General features: G+C 43.7%; 1 protein-coding gene across 1 annotated transcript in view; it reads left to right on the top strand.

Moving 5' to 3' along the window:
• Window positions 1–27,182, top strand: part of SLC5A11 (solute carrier family 5 member 11) — a 110,065-nt gene that overhangs the window by 34,735 nt on the left and 48,148 nt on the right. The window contains exons 3-8 of the mRNA XM_069209712.1: window positions 9,583–9,654; window positions 10,241–10,345; window positions 11,582–11,641; window positions 16,468–16,572; window positions 18,348–18,453; window positions 21,223–21,303. Of these exons, the coding sequence (XP_069065813.1) occupies window positions 9,583–9,654; window positions 10,241–10,345; window positions 11,582–11,641; window positions 16,468–16,572; window positions 18,348–18,453; window positions 21,223–21,303 (529 nt within the window). The remainder of the gene's footprint in view (window positions 1–9,582; window positions 9,655–10,240; window positions 10,346–11,581; window positions 11,642–16,467; window positions 16,573–18,347; window positions 18,454–21,222; window positions 21,304–27,182) is intronic.

Below are 27,182 nucleotides of genomic sequence, written 5' to 3'. Positions count from 1 at the left end.
TAATTATTACGACTAGTGATTAAATTGGTTCCCTTAATGCATGTCTATTTGATCACATCAATCTGTATCGTCTTTCTATATTTTCTGGAACATCTTATAATATCTGAAGCTCACAATGGGGTGTTTTCCAATGTGACTTTGTCTGTACACACTCCTGTGCCTTGTGTATGGGGGGTATGGCACTCATTGTTGAGACTCTTGGGTGACAATCCCTCTTTCTTTTATAAAAAAAAACTTGCTGATGCCATACTTGCACAGCACAAGTTAAAATTCTGGGAGGCGGGTCATAGGCGCTACAGGCCCTGCCCCGCGTCCTACGCCTCCATGTTCCCCTACCTCAGTCACAATCTTTCCGCCTACAGCTAGGGGTACAAAGGTCGGAGAAGCAGAAAAGCTCAACTAGTGGAAATGTACAAAGGCTGACTTGGCCCTCATCGTTGCACACAGGTGACTTCTTGAGAATGAAGTCTGTAGCACTTGGAGATGCTAGAGGGGACCCAATAAGCAGGACACGTCTCGGGGTCTGTTTTCATTGACAGAAGCCTAGATAAGTGACAAACAACTTGGCTCATGACCACAGTACGTTGGTTACACCGAGACAAAACTTGAGCCCTTTTGTGTTGAGAGCCCTTCCAGCATTCAGTACTTACAATCTTCTGCTTAATGCAGAAGTCTGATAGTACATTTAGAAGGAAGGACAGATGGGTATATGAACCCAACGAGTGACAATGAAAACCCGTTCAGTTCAGAACAAAGAGATTGTAAATCGCTAGTTTGATGCATTGAGATAATGACAACCCAAAAAAGTCCCCCCTCCAGATCACCAGTTTATGTGAGGTCCTTTGAAGACCGTAGATATGGACTCAGTGACGTTCATCGGTCATAGACCCTCAGAACCTGTCGAGGCTTCTGGTATGGACAAAGATATTTTAGTCATCTAGGAAGGTCAGCAGACCCTCTGTCACAGAAACCGGCCCTTTAAACGTTGGAACAATTTGCATGCCTGGTATTTTTTCTCCAGCAACTTCTGCAAATACATGGGGCCAAGTCAAGACAGTTTCGCCCACATTTATGGGCTTTGTGGCGCAGGGCTGCACAGCAAGTCACCTTGCTATGCAGAATGCAGCACACATAGAAGGAGGAAAAAAAACAGGGGAAATAAACATAGCTCTCCTCGTTATGCCTCTCCTGGGGAGACGAACTTTGTGGCACATGTTCAGGTTTACAAGTTCTTGTAAAACTGGGAATGCGTCATACTCATGGATGTTGCGTGGGAACCCCCACGCAACACCCATGGAAACGCCTCTCTGGTGCAGAGTAATGTAATGCAGCAATTTGCGCTGCATTACATTACTCGAGGTTTATGAAGCCATGCAAGGTGGCCTTATGTGGCTTCATAAATCTCACTTAAGGTTTGAGCCGCTCTTGCACCACATTGCATGGTGCAAGAGTGACGCAAACCAGGCCATAAATGTGGCCCCTTGTTTTTGTCTTTATCTGGGCTGGGGCAGGCGGTGATTCCGGCCAGCCAGCTGCAATGGCTGGTTTTACCCAAGAGCTCAGCAGCGCCAGCAGTAGGCATCATCCCTTGAACTGGTCCCTGTTACGGCGTGCAGGTGCCAATATACCTACAGGTCACCTCTTAGCAGACTGTAGTGTTGGGTGTGCAGTATTCATTGAAGATAACTTGTCCTCTGAAAGAATATTATACTGATTTGCCAGCAAGTTTCAACATTCTATAACTGGTGGAAGGGGGACCTATGATTGCATCAATGCACTTGCTCAGGCTTCTCCGAGTAGCTCATGAGCTACTGGTAGCTCTCCAGCTCCTGTGAGTAATTCTCCAGTGTGAAATCCAACATTCTAAATTAGAATCTTTTGCTTGGTTGAATTATACCTAGTGGAGGGTTGCTGCTAGGTAGTTATAGTTAGGACCATGTTTCCATATAAACAGCATTTTTTGACTTGCCTATATCTTTTCAACCGTTTGATGAATCTTCAAATTTTTTTTTTTAAAGCGCAAGGAAAGTGGGGTTATCCCTTAAGGGGGTGGGGAAGTGAAAAAAACATGGGTGGAGGGGGTAAAAAAAGTTGCTTGTCAAATGTTAATTCCCATAGGACCTTTAGACAGGACTACTGCCTGAACCACTGGACAGAATTACACCAAATTTGGCAGAAAGGTAGCTTTCGGTAAGCAGATTACACCTTCGCTTATTTGTTGTAAATCCTTTCAGCAGTTTAAGAGAAATTAAAGAAAATCCAAATTTGTTTATCTGAGCTTTCGAATATATTTAGAATATTCGCAAATGCGTGCAGAAATAGAAGTGGTCTAATTGTCTGCCCACAACCTGAACAGAATTTTGCAGCCGCCATTTTATGTTACAAAAGAGGGTCTCTGGGGCTGGAAACCAAAACCAAAAGTAGCATAAGGGATCAGGGTGGAGGTACTTTGACCCCAGGATTGTGATATAAGGGTGTTTGAGGGTCAAATTATGGGTTTAACATGATTTTTCTTCACCTAGCCCGATTTTTTGCAAATTAATCGAGATTAATCACGAATAAGCAAAAAAATTGTTTACAAAATCCACAGACTCCTTCATACACTAATTAATTCACTCATACATGCACCCAGACACTCATGCGCCCGTTCAGGCTCCAACACCCACTTGCAGACCCACTCAGACACTCATGCACTCACTCGCGGACCCACTCAGACCCTCAAGTACCCACTTTCACACCCAGGCAGACACTCTCACATCATAAATACCCTCTCACACCTATTTTTACACTCAGACAGACTGTTTGGCTGTGCATGGTGCGGGTTTGGGTGGTTATGGGGGATGGCTGAAGGGTCTGGCCTGGCCAACCCCTGCTACGCACAGCCGTGCACGGTGGTGGTTGGATTAACGTATAGCGATGAAAATGAAAATGACTATAGAATATAAAACCTTAGCAATTCCCTGAAAAAAAGAAAGGTTACACTGATGTTAGAGTTAGAACATACAAAACCATAGAAATGTACCTGTTAGAGTTATCTCAGACTCCTTGTTTCGAAAATTATATATTTTTTTACTGATGAGCCTCTGCTTCCAAATGCTGAATTCTTCTTCCACAGTTCCTGAGAACACTGAGGACATTTTGGCCTTCGGGTAGTGGCTAAAACTTGTCTCTTTCGTTTGTATGGTGAGGAACTTCAATATTTTAGCCCAAATATCATCAGGCTTAAGTATCTACTCCAAAATAGCATGTAAAAAGAGCACCTTATTGGAGTGAACAATAGAAAATCGACACCAAAGGGATGATATATTCATAAATGGTATTAAGGACACAATATTTATGTTAGATCACATTTTTACATTATATTTTGACATAGGACCATCTGTAGCAAACTGCAAAAACAGCTCCCCTTCCCTATTTCTTCTTTATTGGCTACATGGCTAGAGACCACTGTGTAGTGGATAACAGTGCATGCTGTAAGTGCCTTGATGGAGATGATAGTGGGATACTGATTATAGCAAAGAACAATCGCTATCAAACCCATCATGGAGAACTTCTCAGACTGATGGACAGTATAATTCATTAGAACCTCACTGCCATGTATCACGCCTTGTGTGCCTGCAATGTTGGAGGTTCACCATCAGTTGGTATTTTTCATCATTAGTTCAATGTCAGTGCCAGGCAGCTTGGAGTTGTCCCATGTGATGCCAACAACAGATAGATTTAGTCTCAGACAGCAGTGGAAAAGAAAGTATATTCAACTCAGCTAAGGTGACGATTATGATTTTGTGAGGAGATATTTATCTAGGATTGGAGTAATGAATTAGTAATTTTCCAAATCCTGGGTTTTACACTCATATCATAGATCCCGTTTGACTGGATCCTTCTTGTTCAAGTTCAGCTCACTTCTAAAGTCAGGAGAAGGCATTCTTAACTTTCAATACTCAAGAAAGCTGCCAATCGTGTCTTCCTAAATGGTCATGCCTTATTGGTCCATGCTTCTGTCCACACATGTTTATATCTTGGAGATTGCTGTCAGTGCGGAATGTGACTTCCCCAATACAGGTAAGATCTCACGCTGCTGGTTCTGGCCTTTGAGATCTGTAGTCAGGTTTTATGCTGGGAGACATACCTCAGATTTGTGAAGAAGTCACTGCTGATTTACCCATGAGTGCTTCATACAGTGCTGGGTATCTAATACTTTTTAAGTACAGAGCCAAGTTGCTGGAACAGTAAAGCTCAGATCACAATGTTTTCCCCAGTTGTAGGGTCTGTTTAATATCCATATCTCTCTAATGTCTTTCCCGGGTGTTTAGATTTCCAAAAGTAGTGTCATTTCAGAATGACAATTTTTCCTTTTCTTTTTATATCTGCTAATACGTATTACTGAAAATATGCCAATTCTCTTTTCTGTGTGGTACGATTTTAAAATAAACAAAGATGATCATGTTCAATCACAGAGAGGCTATAACTAATTGTTTTTCCGGAGCCAGTGACATTCACTGTAGCCTTCTATGAGATTTGCCTGCTTCCAAAGGCTAGTGTTCTCAGATTCTTTGCTGCCTGAAAAACAAGTTAATTACCTTTGGTAACGCCTTACCTGGCAGAGACTCTATCTAGCTGCAGATTCTTTACCTTAGAATAATCCCCAGGCATCAGGCTGGATCCATATACTTTTGACAAGCAGCACCCCTGTGCACCGGTAGGTGGTGTAGTTCAGCTCTACATGGGGTCATCAGCATCATCTGCGCCGGAAGTGACGTACAAAGCCTATATAGGCACCACCCTAGCATGCTGACATCAGTTCCTTTTTGTGACTTTCTACGGCAGAAGCGCAGAGCCACGTGGAACACTGAGGTCTGGTGTGCGAAGATAAGGTCTTTAAACAAGGTAAACCCCTTACACTATAATTCGCTCACAAAGCAGGGAAGATGGGAAGGTCGGTAAGTGATCTGTGGCTAGATAGAGTCTCTACTAGATAAGATGTTACCAAAGGTAATTTCCTCGTTCAGTTGATAGAGACTTCTATTATTATAGATTACTTACAGTAGAATAGATACTCAAGCAAAACTTCCCTGTTGGTGTGGCTGCGATATAGATTAAACTAAAAAGTCCTGTAGAACCAAGCAGGAAAAGTGACCGTCACGCCGTACCTCACTGTCCGTGCAGTAGTACTTCGTAAATGTGTGCAAAGAAGCCCATGTTGCCGCCTGACAGATATCCAGGACAGGAACTCCACGGGCTAAGGCAGTGGTCACAGCCTTGGCTCTGGTAGAATGAGCACGCAAGCCCTCATGGAGGTTTCTTTTTGTCCAGTAGCAGATTTTGATGCAGAGCACTATCCATCGCAAGATGGTCAGTTTCTGCACAAACCTTCCCTTTCTTGGCCCGACATACTCCACGAGGAGTTGATCGTTCACACTGAACTCTTTTGTGGTGACAGGTTAGAACAAGAACGCTCTTTGTGGGTCCAGCGGGTGAAGTCTCTCCTCTTTTTCAGATATGAAAAGAGATCTGAGAAGGTAGGCAGAGTGAAAGAACTGGCCTATGTGAAAAGGAGTTACCACCTTCGGTAACAAAGATGCTCAAGTTCGAAGGATGAGTTTGTCTGGACAGATGGTGAGGTATGGAGGAAATGCAGACACATCCTGTAACTCTCTGATCCTCCGGGCAGAAGTTATCGCCACAAGAAGGTCTTTTTGATAGTTAGGAGTATGAGTGAGCACTTGTGAAACAGCTCAAAGGGAGCGCACATCGGAAACATAAGAACCAAATTCAAGTCCCGCTGGGGCATAATAAATGGCGTTGGGGGAAACATATGTTCGAGACCTTTCAAGAACATAGTACACTAGGGGATTTAAAGAGGGACAGTTGGACTCGCAGTCTAAAAAATGCAGAGAAGGCAGAAAGATAGCCTTTCCACGTGCCCAAAGCAGGATCCTGCTGGACCAAGGAAAGAATAAACAGGAAAGCTTGTGAAAGTGATGCAGGCATATACCATCTTAGTGGAGGGATGCCTAGCTGCCAAAATAACATTACATACTTCGGGCAGAAGGTTGAAAGCTGTCAACTGTCACAGCTCAATCTCCGCGCATCAAGGTGAGGAGTTTTCAGGTTCACGTGCAGAAACCTGCCCTGTTGCTAAAGCATAAGATCCTCCCAAAGTGGCAGCCTGATTGGAGGTCGATGCTTATGCTTAACAATTCGGGATACCAGATTCTCCATGCCCACTCTGGAGCCACAAGAATGACTTGATCCCAGTCGTTCTTGATCTTCTCTGGGCTGGAGTGGTATTGGTGGAAAGGCGTACAGGAGGCTGTAGTTCCATTCGACATGAAAAGAGCCTCAGAGCAAAGCTGCCTTGGAAAATCCAACATGCAAAACTGCTGACATTGCACATTTTTGGCAGTGGCAAACATATCTACTCTAGTAAGAGGCCTTGTACCAACTCCGGACAGTGATGCCATTAGTAATCTGCAACGCATTGATGACTGAGTTCATCCACGCTGATATTCAGTGAGCTTGCCAGGTGTTGAACCACTAGGGATATGCCCAAGTGTTCCAACCACACCAAACGGATCATGCGAAGTTCCCACAGGTTAATGTGGAGCGCAGATGCTGGCAGGGACGAGAGTCGGATCTTCATCTCTCCCAAGTGGCCGCCCAGCCCAGGAGTGACGCATAGGTCACTAAAGTTAGCTCTAGTTGGCGAAGGGAGAGGGGTCTGCCACTGACCCAATCGTGATTCGTCAGCCACCTCTGTAGGTCCTTTGCAGTTCCTTCCGAGATGTGGACCATGTCGGAGAGATTTCCCTGATGCTCTGCCCACTGGGATTTCAGGTCCCACTAGGGAGCCCACATATATCAACGGATATGAGTTACAAGCAGGATGCAGAAGACCATGAGGTCCAATAGCCTCAGAGTCACCCAAATGAAACCTAGGATATAGAGGAAACAACAGAATATCCTGGACTCGACGTTCAGGAGAATAGGCCCCAAGCTGCACTGTGTCCAGAACAGTTCTGTTAAAGGGGAGTGTTTGAGAGGGAGTCAGGTGTGACTTTGGCCTGCTGATAGTGAACCCCAGCGAGTGCAAGAGTTTCACCGTAATCTGGAAGTGGGAGATGACTGCCTGGGGCGAGCTCGCCTTCAACAGCTAAGTAACGAGGAAGGGAAAGACTGGAACCTCTGACCTCAGCAGATGGGATGCAACCACTGCCATCACTTTCATGAACACCCAAGGAGTGTGCGTAAGGTCGAAAGGGAGTACAGCAAAATGAAAGTGGTTTTGGCCCGCCATGAACTGCAGGTAACATCTATGGGTAGGCAGGACAGGGATACGGAAACATGCATCCTGCAAGTCCAATGCTCCCATCCAGTCTCCCAGTCGCAGGACTTGCATGAGCATAAGCATTTAGAATTTCTCCTTTTTCAGGAAGAGGTTAAGAGAGCGTAAGTCTAAGATAGGGTGAAGACCTTCATCTTTCTTGGGCACCAGAAAGTAGCTGGAATAGCAAGCACAATCTACTTCCAATGCCAGAACACTCTTTGCAGCTCTCCTGGCCAAGGGAGGCTGCACTTCCGGACGAAGCAAGGAGAGATGATCCTCCATTAGCCTGTCGTAAGTGAGTGCCATGGGTGGAGGGGTGTTCACAATGGGGAGGAAGAAACCCTTTTGGACGAGCTTCAAAACTTAAAGGGGTTTGGCGCCTGCGGTTGCCAGGGGGATGTGGACTGGACCAACTTCTGGCTATCTGGCCCACATGGTCTTTTGGAACTGCGTGCTCTGCCACAAAAAGATTCGTAATCTTGCCGACCGTGGTGGCTCTCACATAAGAAATAGTCTGAGAGTGTATGGCTCGGGCCTCCTGTGAAACCATAGGCAGCACCTGTACAACTGAGCTCCAGATCGTATTGGAGTACTGGCCCAAAAGGCGTGCGTTGTTCACCGGCTGCAGTGCTAGGCTTACAGAAGAAAAAATCCTCTTCACGAAGGTATCCAGTCTCTTGTCTTCCCTTTCCGATGGGGTGATAGGGTTTTTGGAGGTGAAAGCCTGGACCAATAAGCACTCTGAAGTGAGGTGCTGAGTGAGGAAACTGAGTTCCGTGGCGGGGGCGATTGTCCTGTACACAGGAGCCCCTGGGCAGAGCTTAGACCAGGTCCCAAGAAGGACATCTGTAAGGGATTAATTAAATAGGAGTTAAGGTTCAATGAGGACAACTCCCGACTGAAGCCCCTCCGTCAACATATTCATTTTGACTGCCAATGAGGATAGCGTAAGTTCAAAGACCTCACCCGTCTTCTGTGTGTATTTTCAAAAACGATTCCTTTACTAAGCTAAATCTAAAGGTGCGAGTTGGGGAGATTTATTGCTGATTTTATTTCGTCAGTGCCAAAGACACTTGCTGCCAAGGCTGATATTTCAATACTCATGCAGAGGAATTTTCCTTGGTAAAACTTTTCATGGCATTAATGTTAGTAGCCCTGTCTGATGCGGTCACTACTAGTAATCCTGCAGAAGGTGGTCACCAATGTAATCTTGTTTGATGTGGTCACTGTTGTAACACAATAATATTATTATTGGTTTTAGTAGGTGAAATGAATTGGAGCATAGGCAAATATCAACCAAACTGGATTCACCTTCTTGGCAAAGACCGGAGCTTGCAACCGAAATGTAATTAAAACTGTGACTATAAGCAGCGCCTTATTCTTGGTTGCATGCCACAATATTGTGCAAACAATACTGTGAAGGTAGAAATAGGGATGTATACAGTTACTATTCCTAACTCCTGACCTATGTACCTAGGCGATACATATGGTCAAAGGTACAAATATATGGAGCTGGGAACAGTACATCTGTAGTTACCTATACAAACTTACTGTCAGGAATATTTTTGTACAGTGATAGTTAAAACACGATGTTCTGGTAGAATACCCTTGGTTTTCAGCTCTGCATTTGTTTCAGTGCTAATATCTCTCCCCATGTGCCCGTCCCGAAGTGGTTTTGAATTCTGTCCCAGATTATGCCCCTATTCCTGTTACTGGAGGGCAACTCAAAACACTTGATCCGCTTTTTCTGAGGAACAACTTCATATGGCTCCCTATTCCTGGCCATTTCTAAAGAAACAATTTGAATACCCTTGAGGATGGCTACAGTTGAGTTTCAATGGATTTCGGCTGCTCAGAAAGAACCAGGCAGGCTATAGTAAATTTGATTCATTTAATGTGTTATAGGCGGCTGGCTATGCCACGGATGCTGCCTCACCTTAGCTCCACTCAAATATTGCAGCTGACTTGCTGTCACACTTTAGAGACACATTTGTCCATTGAATTAGGAAGCCCAACAGCTGTAAATCAGATGTGCTTTGGGGGATTTCAACACATTCAGTGAGAATGGGAATTTGCTATTTCTTTCTGTATAATGTTTGGAACTGTAGCCTGCAAAGCTGTGTTTGTTTCCTTGCATGCTTACCAATATATATATATATAATATACCAAAACAAAAAAGAATCTGAAATCATGACCAAACGAGATCAACATTGATAATCCTATGACCTCTCTCCCTCTTTTCTCCTTTCTTACAGTCCATGTGGCGAACGAAGAGAAGCACAGTGACTGGATACTTCTTGGCAGGGAAAAGCATGGTTTGGTGGCCTGTAAGAATCTCAACTTCCTTTCTAGATAGATTGAACTGACAAACTTTAGGAATAAGCTTGCATGAACATTTGCATGCTTGTTTGCATGACTGCATCTCTTATGTTAAATTGTCTCTCATTCCTGTTTGCTCCAAGTTCATGCGTAGGAGATGCTACAGAAACAAAATAACAGACCAACTCTGGTCCCCACACAGCATCTAACCTATCCTTGTAGGTCACACAGACACACTCTTCTGTCAATAGCGTTCCCGCGGAAATGCTTGATACTTGCCTGTGGAATGCTTAAGTGCCACATCATGGATAGGACGCACTATTTAAATGCAATGCTAAAACATTACAATAGCATGATGTGGTGTGCAGTAAGCAGTAAAGGTTCAGGTTATGTTGTACAGGTGCCCAAACCATTTGGTGCATCTTTGCACAACTTTACACACAAACCCGCCCTTTACATACTGAGGACACGTTTGAAGTATTTTACTGCATATTTATGTGGCATGGCCCTCACCGCCATCAGGGTTTTTTTATTTTTGTACTTGGTTAGATCATCAGTTTCTTACCACGTGACTTTACCAATCTCTTGCTACAGGTGGGGGCATCCCTGTTTTCCAGTAATGTGGGAAGCGGTCACTTCATTGGCCTGGCAGGCTCTGGAGCTGCGTCCGGCATCGCTGTCAATGCCTACGAGTGGAATGTAAGTAGGATGTGCTTGTGTGCAGATGAGCTAGAGTTCATTTAGTTCTGTTAGGCTTTTGCTCTAACCTCAACCTTTGCAACCAACCCCCAGTCTCTAAGTCGCTTTAAACACTGCAGTTCTTTGCTGAATCAGAATTAAGGTGCATTAATATCAGCACCCGAAAATACCATATCATGGTATAAGGCAAGTATAACACATTGCATTGGGCAGTCTACAACATGTTGTTCCCAACCTGTGGTCCAGGGACCCCTGGGGGTCCTCGGAGCCTCCTCAGAGGGTTGTGACTGCTTAGAAAATTAAATAATATTAACAGATTGGGTCCCCAGCTTTCAGTAATGATTCAGTAGATGGGTCCCCGGATTCCAATAATGATTCAGTAGGGGTCCCCAGGTTCAAGTAATGATAACTGGGTGTCCACAGAAGTCAAAAGGTTGGGAACCACTCTACAAGACAAGCAGGCAACAGGACGCATGTGGTTTAGCCTGGGCCGCTGGAGGACAGGACTGGAGGGATGCGGCAGAAACTAATAAATAGCTCAGGGAGGTAGACACTGTGTAAGTGGCAACTATCTCCCAAAGTAAAGGATGCCTTAGGACGAGGCCTAACCTAGAAGACTCACTAGACACACAGGAATATATACCTTAACAAAAGTTCATGGAGCAGTCCCAACACTAGGGAGGGGGGCACTGCCTGTTCATTTAAGGGTCTTAAGAAGCGCTGCGTACTGCATAAATGCTTCCTCAGAGTGCAAGGGAGTCATTAGAAAGCCAGACACGTGACATATGAGAGGGATGAAGTGTTCTGCAGACCTGCAACTGGTTAAGTCTAAGCATGGATATCATATTTCCCGCAATAGCATTAGAAGTCATCTTGTGGTTGTGGGTTAGGGGGGAAAATCCTTAATTTGGAGCCTAGTTTGGCAATAAATGGTCTAAGCTTTGCCCCGTTAGGCCAGTTCTGGTGGTGACCAGGAGGCAGTTAAGAAGTCTCCGATGTCTAGTTAGGTGCCACGAGACCATAGACTGGATGAGACAGGTGGAATGGAGTTCTAACCATAACATTTAAAAGGCTGTGGACCAGCTATCTTGGGATACTTCATTTGTCGTCAAGGGGAAGAGCAGATACAGCCCACCTTGGGGTTCTTCTCTGGCACCTCTGTTTGAGGGACGGAGAGGAATAAGAGGAACAAGATGGACAAATGCACTGATATTAACGCTTCTTTCCTCTTCACAGGGCCTATTCTGCGTTCTGGCACTGGCCTGGTTATTTCTTCCAATCTACCTTGTGTCTGGGGTAAGTAGAAGGGAAAAAGAATCACTAGCCACATACTCAAGTTCTGTCACTTGGCTGCATTGCCTCTCATGGAAAGACAGCTCTGCTCACAACTATATGTGTGACTATCTTTGCCCTAAATGCAGGCACATATCTTTATAAATCAATGAAGGTGAAGGGGGCTTCTCTTTTGACATACCTTTCCAGATGTTTCCATGCCATCAAGTCCTGGAGATATGGAGTCCTGGCTTTTCATCTAACAATCTAATACATTCTGACACTTATAGCCTAATCCTCTTCAGTTGATCCAACTAAACTAACAGTCCGAAACTATTGATTTGTAAATGGAAAGCTCAGGTCTGAAGCTTTTCGCCCCTGGTAACTGGTATCTCAGAGTCATCTGGTACCCTTAGAAATGCAGAGCGATAACATGGAAAAACATGTCTTGCTTACAGTTAAAACTTCATTTTGAAAATTATCAATCCACATACAGAAGTAAGACAAACATGGGCTAGTTTATTCCAGCAAGAGAAACTGTTTATTGGCTCCAGGCTATTATAATCTTGCAGATATTGTGTGGCAGTGAACAGGTTAATGGGCATTTGGAGGGTTAATGTTGCAGTACATTATGAAAAATATCACAGTTACTAGCAAAAACACTCTCTTCTGCTGCAAACTTTGTGGCTTCTGGGAAATTACATGCCACATGGCTGCAAGTTTTAGTGCCACACATTATTTCATCTTCACTGCATTTTTAAAGTGCATTGGGGGCCGCCCAATGAAACCTCGTTGCACTTCTGCTATGTCCAGACATGGAGGGACAACCGTATATAGACTGGAATAGTGTTAGCTGAGATGCATGTTATGTGTATATTGAATGGAAGAGTGTTTGCTGAGATGGATGCTATGTGTATATAGAATGGAAGAGTGTTTGCTGAAATGAATGATGTGTGTGTTTGGTACTTTCAGGTAGAGCTTGGCAGCGAGCAGCACTGTCTGCAAGATGTGTTGTATTGAATATGGGCTTTTAACCACGCCCACTCTTACCATTCGTTCTTTGTTGTGCTTGTTTTAAATGCTTCATTTTTGCTGATGCATTTTGCTAAAAGTCCCTCCTTTTGAGTGCTAAGTTCCTGCTCATGGGATTTTACTAAGAGAACAATTTTGTTGGCCATCACACTACGTCATGTTTCCTCCTGTTACAGTGTGTGATGGCCCCTCCTTTTTCCTCCCATCTGGTTTCTGATATGCCTTCTATTTCTGGCGCACTCTGCTGCTTACTTGGTACTCATGTTGAGGTGATCTCTTGTGGCGAGAACAAACAACTCAACAAAGGATATTTTTCATTGCTAACAAGATGTGCTCAGCGTGTGTTTCTGGACTGATGCTAAGTCGATGATGTGATTATGTGTGATGGGATTTCTGTTCTAATGGAATCAAATGGCAATGGATGTTTACTGTTCAACCCGAAATTAAATAACCGGATCAACAAAGATGCAATTTTAATTATACAAAAGGCATAAACTAACTGTATGCAGTATTTTTCTGTAATGCCAATTAATTCAGAATATCGTTAGAGCAAAGTGCAGTATCCAGGAGATCTTTTAAAAGCAAAGGTATATATCATGTCACCAGAGGAAATGCTGAATTACAGTTCTTGCAGATGTGACACGCTGGCTGCACCTGAATGGAAAGGACAAGTGATGTTATGTGATATATTTAGCTACTGATTTTCTGTTTTTATATAACGTGTACAAAGTCCAAAACCACGTAAACGCTGCACAGTGTGTAAAACACAGGCAGTACATGAATATAACTGAGACTGCTGATTTGAGAATAAACAGAATTGGTTATGCAGCTGGGAGACGTGAGGAATCTGTGGCTCAAGAGAAGGCAGGATGTGGGCAGACTTCATGGAACTGACAGCGTTTTTCTGCTGTGAAATTCTAAGTTCACGCTTATCTCTGTTCTCAAGGAAGTTGCTTTTATTTCTTGCCACAATGACGTCTCTGGCTAACGTTCTCATACTTCAAAATACATGTTACTTTCAACAGTGCTGTCCTATCACATCCCATCCTTTGTTTTATCCAGCATTCCCTGGCCTATGACCTCTAACATGCAACAATTTCTCGTACGGGGCACGCTTGCAGCGCAATTCCAGAGCAATACGTTTGACACCAGCATGTAAACAGAGTCAGATTTATACACAGTACTAACATGGTCTTATGGTAAGTTTGCTGTCATACTCACAGTTAGGATTTCATGTGCTACTGTGACCAAATTATGAGGCAGGATTGACTAATTGATTGGCAAGAAAAGTCCAGTAATCAATTTACAATGCTAATAGCTCTAACTCAAGCAAATGCGAGACGTATTGCATTGCAAATGCTTGTTTTTCAATTGGAAGCCCAGCAAGGGCATAGGCCCTCATTATGACATTGGTGGTAAAAACCGTCTTCTGCCGCGGCGACGGCCGCCAAAAGACCATTGCTGTGGCTACCAGCCGACCGCCATTTATGATCGTAGCCGGAATTCCGCCAGAAGGATTGCAGAATTCCTGCTACGGTGATGGCAGCGGACGGCAGTAAGGTGGCACTGCTGCCAGCAGCAGCGCCACGCCAGTAGTCTGCTGCAGACTGTATCATGACCCATGATACGGCCTGGTGGTGTTCTGCTGGAGGACGCTGCTGCTGGCAGCAGCACCCCGTCCCGTCTCCTGCCAGAGGACCCCCTGACTACAGGTAAGTCGGGTGCTCCGACAGGGATGGGTGGTGTTGTGTGTGCGTGAATGCAGGTGTGCGTTGAATGTGTTATGTTTGTGCATGTGTGGATGTGTGAGTGCGTGTATGTTGTGTTGTGTGAATGAGTGTGTGCTTGTACTGTATGTATGTCAGTGTGTTTGGATGTGTGTGTGAATGGATGAATGCATGCGTGGGTGCATGTGGGTATAAGTGTGGGTATGAGTGTGTGTGATGGTGCGTGTAAGTTGGGGGATGGGTCTGGAGAGGGAGGGGGAGGTGTGGGGGGGAATCTGGGGAGGAGGAGGGGGGCGGGGAAGACCCCTATCAGTGACAGGAAAGAAATTCCCTGTCACTGATAGAGCCCGCCGCCATGGTTTTCGTGGCGGTAAGGAGGCCACGAAAACCATGGCGGTAGGCGGGGTCATAATCCCACGGGAGGGCTAGTGACGGCTGCTGGACTGGAGACTGAAGTCTCCAGCCCGGCGGCTGTTACCGCCGTGGCGGATGAAGTGGTACATATGCAGTTTGGCTAGAGCAGCTGTTTCTGGCAGCCCTTACAGGACTCGAAGACTTAGGGGCATATTTATACTCCGTTTGCGCCGAATTTGCGTCGTTTTTTTCGACGCAAAACTAACTCCATATTTATACTTTGGCGTTAGACGCGTCTAGCGCCAAAGTTCATGGAGTTAGCGTCATTTTTTTGCGTGAACACCTTCCTTGCGTTAATGATATGCAAGGTAGGCGTTCCCGTCTTAAAAAATAACTCCGATGCATATGCGTCGTATTTATACTCCCGGGCAAAAATGACGCCCGGGAGTGGGCGGGTCTAAAAAACCCACATTAGCGCCGGATTTTAGCGCCTGGGTCAGGGCAGGCGTTAAGGGACCTGTGGGCTCAGAATGAGCCCAGAGGTGCCCTCCCCTGCCCCCAGGGACACCCCCTGCCACCCTTGCCCACCCCAGGAGGACACCCAAGGATGGAGGGACCCACCCCAGGGACATTAAGGTAAGTCCAGGTAAGTATTTAAAAAAAAAAAAAATTGTGGCATAGGGGGGCCTGATTTGTGCCCCCCTACATGCCACTATGCCCAATGACCATGCCCAGGGGACAGAAGTCCCCTGGGCATGGCCATTGGGCAAGGGGGCATGACTCCTGTCTTTGCTAAGACAGGAGTCATTTCAATGGGGGATGGGCGTCGTAAAAAAATGGCGCAAATCAGGTTGTGCCGATTTTTTTGCCTCAGCCTGACTTGCACCATTTGTGGATGCCCATACGCCATTTTCCCCCTACGCCGGCGCTGCCTGGTGTACGTTGTTTTTTTCAACGCACACCAGACAGCGCCGGCGGCTAACGTCGGCTAACGTCATTGAATAAATACGGCGCCCGCATGGCGCTTCAGAATGGCGTTAGCCGGCGCTAATTTTTTGGGCGCAAAACTGCGTTAGCGCAGTTTTGCGTCAAAAAGTATAAATATGGCCCTTAGTCCCCTGTCCTGAAATAAAAACAAAAAAGTAGTATTAGGTGGCATGGTAGGGATACCCTGATCCCTTAGGCTCCACTGAGGGGAGACCCAAAGGGACCCTCCACTACGCCAAAAAAGAAGAAAAATATCGGCAAAACATGTTTGCTTGTGTTAATGCCAAAGTATTTGCCTTTTGGGTAGGGTATTGGGATGATCTCCTTCAAAATTGATGTTTTCTGGAAGGGATTTCTTCACAGAGAAAATATGTTTCCGGCGTGTACACTAAAAGGTTTGTAAGTGATAAGGCACATTTGTACTCACTTCCACATACGGAGCTTTCTATAGCTTACATTTCCATAGGCATAAACAGCTCTTGATGCGGGTAGTTCTGGTACTCTGTGGCTGATGCAGATTCCAAAGACCACTCCAAGAATTCTCAGAAAATGCCTAAAAATTCAAGAAATTACTACAAACATTGGTATAACCATAGGGAAGTAAATGTCTGACTTTTTCTCCAGAAGTTTTGTTACTCGGTTTCCGAATGGCTATTACGAAGGAGTGCCTTGCACTGTTATTCTTTCTTCAGGCTGCCTGTTATTCAGACTCTTGTGTCTCTCTCTCTCTCTCTCTCTCTCTCTCTGCAGGTCACTACCATGCCGGAATACCTTAAGAAGCGATTTGGAGGCAAAAGAATTTCTATTTTCCTCGCTGTGCTGTATTTGTTTATCTACATATTCACCAAAATATCTGTAAGTGAACTTCTGCTACTTTTGCTGTTGTAAAATCAACTGGGTGACAAACAAAATACTGAAACAGTGTTATCCACTGTTAACAATTGTGTAATGATCAGGACAACTATTGATCACCAACCACTCCAGACAAATACAGACTGGAAATTATACCTCCGACTGACAGCATGACCATTACACACTTCATCAACATTACAATCTCGACAAATATAGCATTCTGATCAATTTGCCTACTGTTAGCAACTTAATGAGAATACCCACTGCAAACAATCTGACCAATACAACAACTCTTGATAGCATCACAAGTATACTAATTTTTTACAATTTAACCAATATTCTTACTTCTAAAGGGCTAACAATGATGCTGACTATTAACTGCAGCTCTTAAAAGCCTGGCCAGTGATTTCATTAAATGTAGCATGCCCAGTACACATTTTGTGATCAGGTTGAGTAGAAGACCAATAACAACAACTTGATGTGAATACCACCTTTGAGAACAGGCATGTGCATTGTTAAAAGTGTCATTAGCATATCTGCCTGGCAAAGTCACCCTTAACAGCTAAGTCTGTGAACATTCAGACATTATGTATCAATGAGTGTTTTGATAATGTTTCTGCTTATCAAGATCATACAGTAGTTTTCATTTAATGTTTCATAAATAATCCAACTAAATAAAGTAAATGGTATGGTGTTCAACCACCACTTCTAAGTATCATCAGCTGTTACCCCATTAGTTTAATACATGTCATCCTCTAAAAGACACAAAGCACTGAAAAGCCTTTGTATCCTAAGGCAGCACTGCAAACGTCCCTAACACCTGCTCTCTACGCCTACTGGTCGCTGTTACTCTATCTCTACTGATGGCAGTTTTCTCAAAGTCAGCACTATAAAGAGGGTACCAGATGTTAACAGCTTGATGACTTTACCAAGGTTAACAACAGGTGATTGTAGTAAACTGACTGACATTCCCACTCTAGCACAATTGGTGGGAAAACAGGGCTAACCAGTGTACAGCACAACCACTGTGAGCAATCTGGCCATTATATTAGCAGTGTCACCATCTGTTAACAGACCTAGAACACAAACCACACCACTCACCGATGAGAAACTACTGGGCTGACTATTAATGCCTATTAATGCCCATGTATTTTGAGAGTTGATAACCTACCCACTAAATACTAATACCTTCTGGTGCTATTTTACCTTCCACACCTGGCGTGGAAAATAATGTGGTAATAACACATGTTTTTCCTCCATCCAAGCAGCAAAACTCAGAATGTTGCTGTTTCTTTACCACGTTTTATCTGCCAGAGATTGTGCAGGCAAAAGAGCATCAGCCTTGCACCAGGTGTAATTTGAATCAGATACAAACACCTGTGTGTGGCTGAACCAATATTACCATTGCAAGTGGAGTAAATGGTAGTCACCTTAATAGTATTCCAAAGACTAAACCCTGTTTCATGTACAGAGGTCAATGGTTTCCCATTTAGGTGTGCACTTTAAGTCCCACAACATACACTGAGAATGAATGAATGAGTATATTAGTTGTCAACGACCTAACCAATGTATATTTAACATGAAGAGCATACTATTAATACCCTGACCAGATTTGTTGCTTCCCCCATTCCATTCTGTCTTTAGAAGACACCGACTATGCCCTGGGATCTGTTTTTGCTCTGCATCAGTGAATTAGACTGAACATCTGGTCGTTTATAGTGTGGTACTCTACAAAGTTAAACATCTCGACTTGTGTTAATTTCATTTTCTCTCTGCAGGTGGACATTTACGCAGGGGCGCTTTTCATACAGCAGGCCTTGCACTGGGATCTCTACATAGCTGTAATTGGGCTGCTTGCCATCACAGCCATATACACAGTTGCAGGTATGTTAACAACTACTGCATCAGTACCAAACAGGTGCAGCCAAAAAACTTCACTGATAAGACAGGCGTCCTTTTTATAAAATAGGGGCTCAGATGGAACTACTAGCTAGTCATAGTGAGATAACTCATCCTCACTATCACTTGCATGGTTGACTGTTATCTGCATGGCTGCAGGTAAACCACTCAGCGTACATTATATCACATTTGTGCCAGTAACCCAAACAGTCTCTCTCCTTCTCGGTCCCTTGAATCCTTGCACAGAATAATAATTTACACTCATTCAATACACATTAAAAGGTCTATTACCCTACATTATCTTTCTGAAATCCCATAAGCCCCTTCACATCTCATTCACTGTTGTCGGAATGGAGAAACCTGGAAATGGTTTACCATGCTGTACGGCCTATGTCACACTAGCATCGACACTCACACATGGTGACTGTTCGGTCCCAACGCAAAAGTCTGTTTGCCTAGTAGCCTGCCATGGCGTAACAGCAGAACGTCAGGAGGCTTCAATGCCCCATCTCTGCTTCTACTCCTCTCTGGAGAGGTGGCAAAACTGTAATCCACATCTTTACCGCAGCAAGCTGCAACATGCATTTGTCTGTAAAACGACAAAGGATCATTTGGCATTATTGTGACCACACCAGTTATGCATATTCTCTTAACTTGGACAGTTGCAAGTTTGGGGAAGAGTGAGCGGCCTGCCATGCATGCCTACATTTAAGATTCTACGCACTACACTCACCCACTCCCCAGCAGTTCTTACATTACATGTTTCCAAGCTGCACACTCATTAGCAAGCTTAACGTCACAGTCTGAGATGTTTTATCTACCTAACTGTCCTGGGAGCCCTGTAAAGCAGTTTTGAAGTTTCAGGCACCATCTAAGCAACCATTCTCTAATGTTTGGGTGCTTGATTGCAAGATACCGGTTTCTATAATTGATGTATATAATGCTCCTGTACAGACAGTCATTATTGTTGGATTGCAAGATACCATTTCCTTATTTACTGGCAGACTGACTGATGAGTTACCAAATACCTGTATTTATTCATTAGACACCCACTTTATTGGTTGAGAGAGGGATGAGTTATTCTGCATGTGTGTCTATATTTCAATAAATCTTGCCACTGTTGGAGAAGTTGTATTGCAGGATACCTGCACTTCTTCACTCACGTGCCTTTAAGGGGAGTTCCATATGGTGGTTGAATAGTGAAATCTTAGCTCCCAATAGGTATACAACTTACAGCTTTAAAACCCTCAACTCAACTTTTTTTTGTGCTACCTAGGCTGGAATATATGACATGAACTACAAGAGTCCACAGTTTCTTAATAAGACCACAGAATGCATCTTAAGAATAAATGAACACTCCACTAGAAGCATTGAATTCACCTCCCAGCCTCCAGACCCAACAGATCAAACCACTCACGTTTTAACACTTACATCATCCAAAATCACTCAGGCTGAAGAAGACAGAATAGGGTATGATTCTACAACTATACAGCATAGCTGGTCCAGGAAAGCCAAGGATTTCATTTGAGAGGCACATACCATTAGGCACTAGAACAGTGCATCCCAGAAGTTCTCGTAATTTAGGGTTCAACTGAAGCAGGACATCTGCTGTAAACTGGTGGATGTCTTGCTGTGCTTAACCAGTGGTTACAATGCTTGATTTAGAGACAGGGGCACACCAAGTGTCCGACAGTGACGCCTGAACTGACTTCACTGCATGAAACCCTTTAAAAGCTGCCAGGCTACCAGAGGGCAGTAGACATGTGAACATTAGTAGGACCCTCATATTCAGAGGCCTTCAAGCGTTTATTTTGATCGCCTTGATGTACCATAACAACAGAACAGCTACACAAGCATCCATCAGGCCTCTCTATGAGCTCAGCCAGTGCCACACACTGTCACTGTTTCCTTACTGTCTTCTTCTTCTCAAGCCTCAAGCATGGTGTCAAACCTGAAGAAATCTTTTTTTCCCATCAATGACCGCAGCAAGAGGATTCCTCTCATTCATTACTAGATATCACGGATGAAATTCTCTTCAGACCTTCAGCCAGTGACCCACTCTTATTTGCTACTCTGTGTCCCACCTATATTTAGGTTTACATGTTCCTTCAATGACCACAGACAAAACGCTACACTGATTTCTCACTGGGCATAAGACCTGATTGATCTCTGCGACCTCAAACAATGCTGTGCAAACCCAGGTCAGTACGCCACTGCAGTAATTTTGCCTGTCTGCTGACACATGCATCTCAGCAAATGCCACAATCCCCCAAGTACATTTATTTATCTGACACCTGTAGAACCAGAATCAGTGTCTTCCTCTCACTGCTCCCTGGATGTCAATACTACACCTGTGATCTTCTCCGAATAGATATCTTCTCCAGCATCTGTTAGATGAAATGAAAATCCAACACTTGGTATGATAGTGCAGATTGTCCACGTTGACATGACAAAATATGCATGTTTTGGGGACGAAAACTAAATTTTTCAGGAATTTCCGGACTATCAATGGTACTAGTTAGATTACATTCTAAATCATTTGTCACAACACTTCAAGGTCTGAAATGTAAGACCTAAACCCCTTTCCAAACATCCTCATCCTCATTGCTAGCACATAAAATGCACAATTGTGGTTTCTGAAGTACAGCTAAAGGTAGTGCAGGTGATGAGGAGGTTGGTGATGGGAGAGTTGTGATAAGTTCATCTATTTTACTGAATTTCCATATAACATCTATTTGTTTTTCTTGGCTGTAGGTGGTTTGGCAGCAGTAATCTACACGGACACACTGCAGACATTCATCATGCTGATCGGGGCACTTATCCTCATGGCCTTCAGTGAGTATGCACATACACCTTGCTCCAAACTGTCTTAGATGAACATTACTTTGAGAAGTGCACAGTGCCTAACTGTGCATAATTTGTTGCTGTTTGATTGGATGGGGCTGGTATGGTGGTATATTCCCATCAATGACGGCAGCAAGAGGAATTGTCTCATTCATTACTAGATATCACTGATGAAATTCTCTTCAGACCTTCAGCCAGTGACCCACTCTTATTTGCTACTCTGTGTCCCACCTGTATTTAGGTTTACAGGTTCCTTCAATGACCACAGACAGTACGCTACACTAACCCTGGGTTATGGGTCAGTAAGGACAAGGTATCTGTGCTCTGAATACATTTGCATGCCATTTAACCTTATGGTGAAGACATCAAAGTTCTTTGCCAGAGAGAGAGACCTTGAGGAATGAAAAACACAGCATGGGTTTTTCTTAAAAACTTTGACGGCCCTTTTCAAAAACTGCATTTTGTAGTGCGTAAAGTAGTGCTACTATAAAAACAAGTTCACAAACCTATAGATGGAAATATCTACCTTCACCCCTCCTGTCTTTTCCGGGTGGGGATCTCCACACATGTAAGTTTACTGCTTAGCAATCAGCTTAAAATATTTACAGAGACCAGTAATCGACTCGCCACATGGTGATTGTTCGGTCCCATGGCAGGAGTCTGTTTGCCTAGTAGCCTGCCATTGTGTACCCAGGAAAGTCAGGAAGCTCCAGTGCCCTAACTCTGCTTCTGCTCCTCTCTGGGCAGATGGCAAAACCTTTATCACTGCTGGCACACACCCTTACTGCAGCAAGATGCATTTGTCTGTAAACAGGCGAAGGAACATTTGGCATTATTTTGACCACACCAACTATGCCCATACTCCTACATCAGGCAGTTGCATGTTTGGAGAAGAATGAGCAGCCTGCCTACATACTACACTCTACTCCCCAGCAGTCTTTTGCATTCCTGCATTACATGTTTCCAACACGCTCACTCACTGGCAAGCATATTGTAACAGTCTGAAATGTTTTTCCTACCCAACTGTCCTGGGAGCTCTGTTCAGCAGATTTGCCCTTTCTGACATCATCCAAGCAACCACACTCTAATGTTCGAATGCTCGACTGCAAGATATCGGTTTCTATACCTGATGTATAATATGCTGGATGGATAGGAAGAGTGTTGGGTTGCAAAGTATCATTTCCTTATTTACTAACTTGACTGATGCATTACCAAATACCTCTATTTATTCATTAGACACCACTCTAATGGGTGAGGTATCCTGTATTTCTGCCAATACTTCAATAGATCTGGCCACTGTTGGAGAAGTTGTTTTGCAATATACCTGCACCTCTTCGCTCAAGCACCTACAAGGGGAGGTCCATATGGCTGTTAAAAAGTGAAATCTTTGCTCTCAATAGGATTATACTTACATTTACTGCTTAGTAGTAGATGTGGAAGAGACTAGAGGAAGTGGTCCGAAAATGAAGAATATCTCCAACAAGTGTGACTGGTTTATGGACCTGTAAGGAGGGGTTTAGGAAGGGAGATGCAACTACAAACACAAACCCACAAAAGAGTAAGCACTCTTGCTATTCACAAACCCTAATGGTAACAAAACAGTAGTAAATGCACTCTTATGTAGGAGTAAATCAAGCAGTACACATGGTGACTCCGATACTGTGACGCACACAGAGGTAATACTGGAAGCAAGGACTTAAAATACCACCCCACTGGAAATAATGTTAAATAAGCAAACTTTAAACAAAATTATACTTTTGTTTAATATTAAACAGTATATCGAATTATCAAACAATTATTTAATTTAAAAATGCAATAATACATTTAATATAAAATTTTATTAAACATTTGAAGTTAAAAAAAACAATTAGATGACTTCAACAAGTGTTATACGTATTAAAAACGAAATGTTATTGTATGTGTTTTGTTTTTTAATTTATTCCTTAAGAAATATTATTTATAAATTAAATAAATATATCTATATTAACTAAATGTTTAATACACATTCAGTGACAACGTGCTGTAACATTTTGTTGTATTAGGTCTATTTCAATAATAAATATTTGTAATTATTTTTTACATGTGTATTAACAGATTTTTGTATTTTTATTTCAGAATAATAACCTTTAATATTTGTTCCTATACTTTTCCATAGGGATATCACCCTACTGTAGTGTAGATCTCCACGTGAAAAGTTACTACTAGTAACTTTACACTTGCAAATTCAGCCTTAGCTATCTCTACCCACTGAACTGAAGTGGTGGAGACATGTAAGTCTACACTTAGATAAACATCTATACTCAGAAATGGTGAATGGCATAAAAAGGTAGATATAAATGCAGGTGCAGTAGATTAAAAAAATAGTAAATTTGCACATGTCAATGTATCTTTGTGAGTAGGCCCTTTAGACTTAGGGACATAACATACATTATTAATTTCAGAAAATCCTTCTTTAGACCCACAAGCTAGGTACTCCATTGGGGATATCATCTGACATTTACAGAGCTAACTCCAAAAGTGTTACATAAACACCAAGGAGTTTAAACCTAAGTTTTTGATTGTTAAAAGCAGTGGCAGCTGGACACTTTTCATTGTAATGGGATGTAAAAGTTAGTGGCGAGTTTAGTTGATATAAGGTGGGATCGGGAGGTTTTTACTCCTGAAAATTTTGAAAAAATATGGGGAATGTCACTCCAGGTTTCAGATACTGTCTACTGTAGACAATACGTTTTGGGCCACTTAAGCATGCTTGTTGTGGTTATATGGTCGATAACAGGATGTATCTCCAAACTCTACCCAGCCCACAGAAACACTTTTAAAGGCGCTCTTTTTGTATAATATCAATATCTCCATGTAAAGATGAAGAGGACTCATTGGTGTTAGGCTCCACTCTTTATTAAGTGTTGCACTTTTATAAACTTAGATTCAAAATAAATCTACAGAGAAAAGATCTAGAGGACAATGTGATCCTTTAAACTAATATTTGCTTTTGCTCCATAAAATAAAACATCATCCTAATTTGAAGCTACCATATTTACTTTAAATAAAGGAAAGGATTCCCAAGAACAGGTTTGTTTCCTTTACTTTCCTCTTCTAGCGTCATATTTACATTAAATACATGTAACATATAATGAGGCAATCAATACAAACAAAATCTAAAACATATAACCTATATTTCTACATCTCATAGCTGGGAAGAAATTAGCACTTAAAACACAAGCACTAGTTAAATATCAAAGTTCAGAGACAAGAAGGAGGAGATTAAACTTAAAGGCAGAGAAAATGTGATTTTCCACAGAGATGGAAGCTTTGTTGATTATGACCACATGCCTTTATCAGCTTTGTATCTCGTTCATATCTTTTAAACATAACACCGGGTGGTTCAGCATCTGCCACACTAAGCTGAACAATACAGTAAATTAGCAACTTTGATGCACAAAATGATGGGGCCTCTTGAAGAAGGTTATGAGTGGCCCTTGAACCGCCCATATCTCAAAGATATTCATAGGCCTTGTGTTAAATGGGGGCCTTAAAGCTTTCAAGGAGCCACTGTGCCACAGGGGCTGCAAGGGATCTGTGTTAAACCCTTGATTTGAGGGGGGAACCTGGCCTGAAGTAGGACTGGTTTGTATTGGGCTTGGAATGTGCCATTGCAAGGTGACCCACTGAAACACTAGGAATCCTTCTGTGCCAAGTAACAGCAACATAATATACTCAGATGCTTTGGGTGCTTGTGATCTACTGCCTCTTCAGGAGAGATGCCAAATTTGTATTGCTGGGCTAAAATCCCTTATGTATTTATTATGTATTAATTATTTTCATCATTTAAAACTCATGTTTAATGTGAATTGTATTCAGACAATACAATTGGCATATGATTTGAACATGTACAATAATACAATTAATGGTATAGAGTTGTTAATGTAATGGAATGATTATCTAGAATTAATTAATACAAAAATGGAGTGGTGCCTTACAGTGATTTTAGTTTTGTTTGTTAGGGTGATCTGGGGTGGACTGACTAATTTGCTTGAATTCTGCCTATAACACAAGATATAACACACCAACAACCAGGAATTGATCAAATCAAAGAGACCACGTTTTATCTGTTGTCATGAGGAATGTTGGGGATCTGTGCAGATTCTGGAAGTTTACATCACAGTAATAAGAGAAAAAAACTTGATTATAGGCCAGGTTTGAGGTTTGCAAGGCATTGTGGGATCCATGCAAGGCACACCACCCTGGTCTCCCCTGGGTGTTTAGTTTTCAACAATTTCTGGGTTTGGTAGGATTTCTTTGACAGGAGCCACAAAAGTGGGGTAGTGTTTCTTAAAGGAAGAGGTGTGGAAACTCTGGGTGGTGGGAAAGTTGTGGATCCCAACAGATTCTGCACTTTATCTCACAGAAAGGTGAGGAAACAGTGAGGTCTGAAGGTAAAGCTTCCAATCCGGATCAAGCCTTTCAATCTGGGAGGGGGAGAAACACCTTCCAATCTGGGTCAAATCTTCCAATCTGGGAGGGGCAGAAAGATATTATTGCCTATTTTGGGGCCCCTTGGGGTGGGGGTATAGCTCATTGCTAGGGTACGTCGTCCCCACCAATTTCACTTCCAATACGCAGTGTAGAGTGGCCTTTCAGCCCCACTGAAAGGGTGGTCTGGGAGCAAACCTGGCAAAATGACTCCCAAGGGAGACATAAAGACTGTTTTGCCCTTAGTGGGGGTCACATGGGCACTGCCCCTTGCCCAAAGGGCCTCTTCCACTCTCCAACAGAAAAAATAAATCCTTAGTTTTTTTTGTGGGGTTTCTATCCCCCTTTGGGGGAGGCAGATTGTGGCGACCCCCAATCTGTCCCACAAGAGGCAGAAAGATTATGCTCCTTCTGGGTGCAAGCAAGTCCCTGTGCAAGGGAAGGCCACCCCACCTTCTTCTTTTAATAAATACCTGTTGTCTAGTAGGTTTTTCATCCCCCCGGATAGGGCAGATTGGGAGCAAGCCACCAATTTACCAGACACACACAAGGAGTGGCAGAAAGACTAGCTTGCCCTTGGTAGGGTGGGCACTGACGCTCCCCTTTGAAAAAAGAAATAGCTGCAATCCAGTAGGCTTTCTGCATCCCCAGAGGTGACAGAAAGACTTTGGCCCTCATTACAGCCCTAGCGGTCTAAGACCACCAGGGCTGTTTCGTCAGAAGCACCGCCAACAGGCTGGCGGTGCGTCCCATGGAATTACGACCGCCGTGGAAGCGCCGCGGTTGCACCACCGGGACCGGCGGCTTCCCGCCACTTTGGTCCCGGCGGTTGTAATCCCCCAGGGCAGCGCGTCCCCCTCCTGCCAGCCTTTTCATGGCGGTATGAACCGCCATGAAAAGGCTGGCGGAAAGGGGAGTCGCGGGGCCCCTGCACTGCCCCGTGCCACGACCCCATGGAGCTTTTTACTGTCTGCATAGCAGACAGTGAAAAGCGCGACAGGTGCAACTTCACCCGTCGCACCGCCGCAACACCACCGGCTCCATTTGGAGCCGGCTCCCGTGTTGTGGCCGACATCCCCACTGGGCCGGTGGGCGGAAACTAGTCAGCGGGGATCTCGAAATGGTCACTGCAGGAGTGCGGCCACATGCGCGCGGCAGATACAACTTGGCGGGCGGTTGTAATGAGGGCCAAAGTTGTAATGAGGTCCTTTATGCTCTTTCTGTGGTGACAGCATGACCCAATGCCATGGTATGCTGCCCCTACCCCTTTTGTTTAGAAACGCTGGCATCTAGTGGGTTTTCCACCGCTCCCCAGTCCCAGGGAGGCTGCTTGGGAACAAATCCCTAAGGGGAGCAGAAAGACTGTTCTGCGCTTGGGTGTGGGGTTTGTTAGGAAGCAC

Source organism: Pleurodeles waltl, chromosome 10, assembly GCF_031143425.1.
Source record: "Pleurodeles waltl isolate 20211129_DDA chromosome 10, aPleWal1.hap1.20221129, whole genome shotgun sequence".
Classification (NCBI taxonomy): domain Eukaryota; kingdom Metazoa; phylum Chordata; class Amphibia; order Caudata; family Salamandridae; genus Pleurodeles; species Pleurodeles waltl.
The sequence above is the reverse complement of the archived record's forward strand: the minus strand, read 5'-3'. Positions and strand labels throughout refer to the sequence as shown.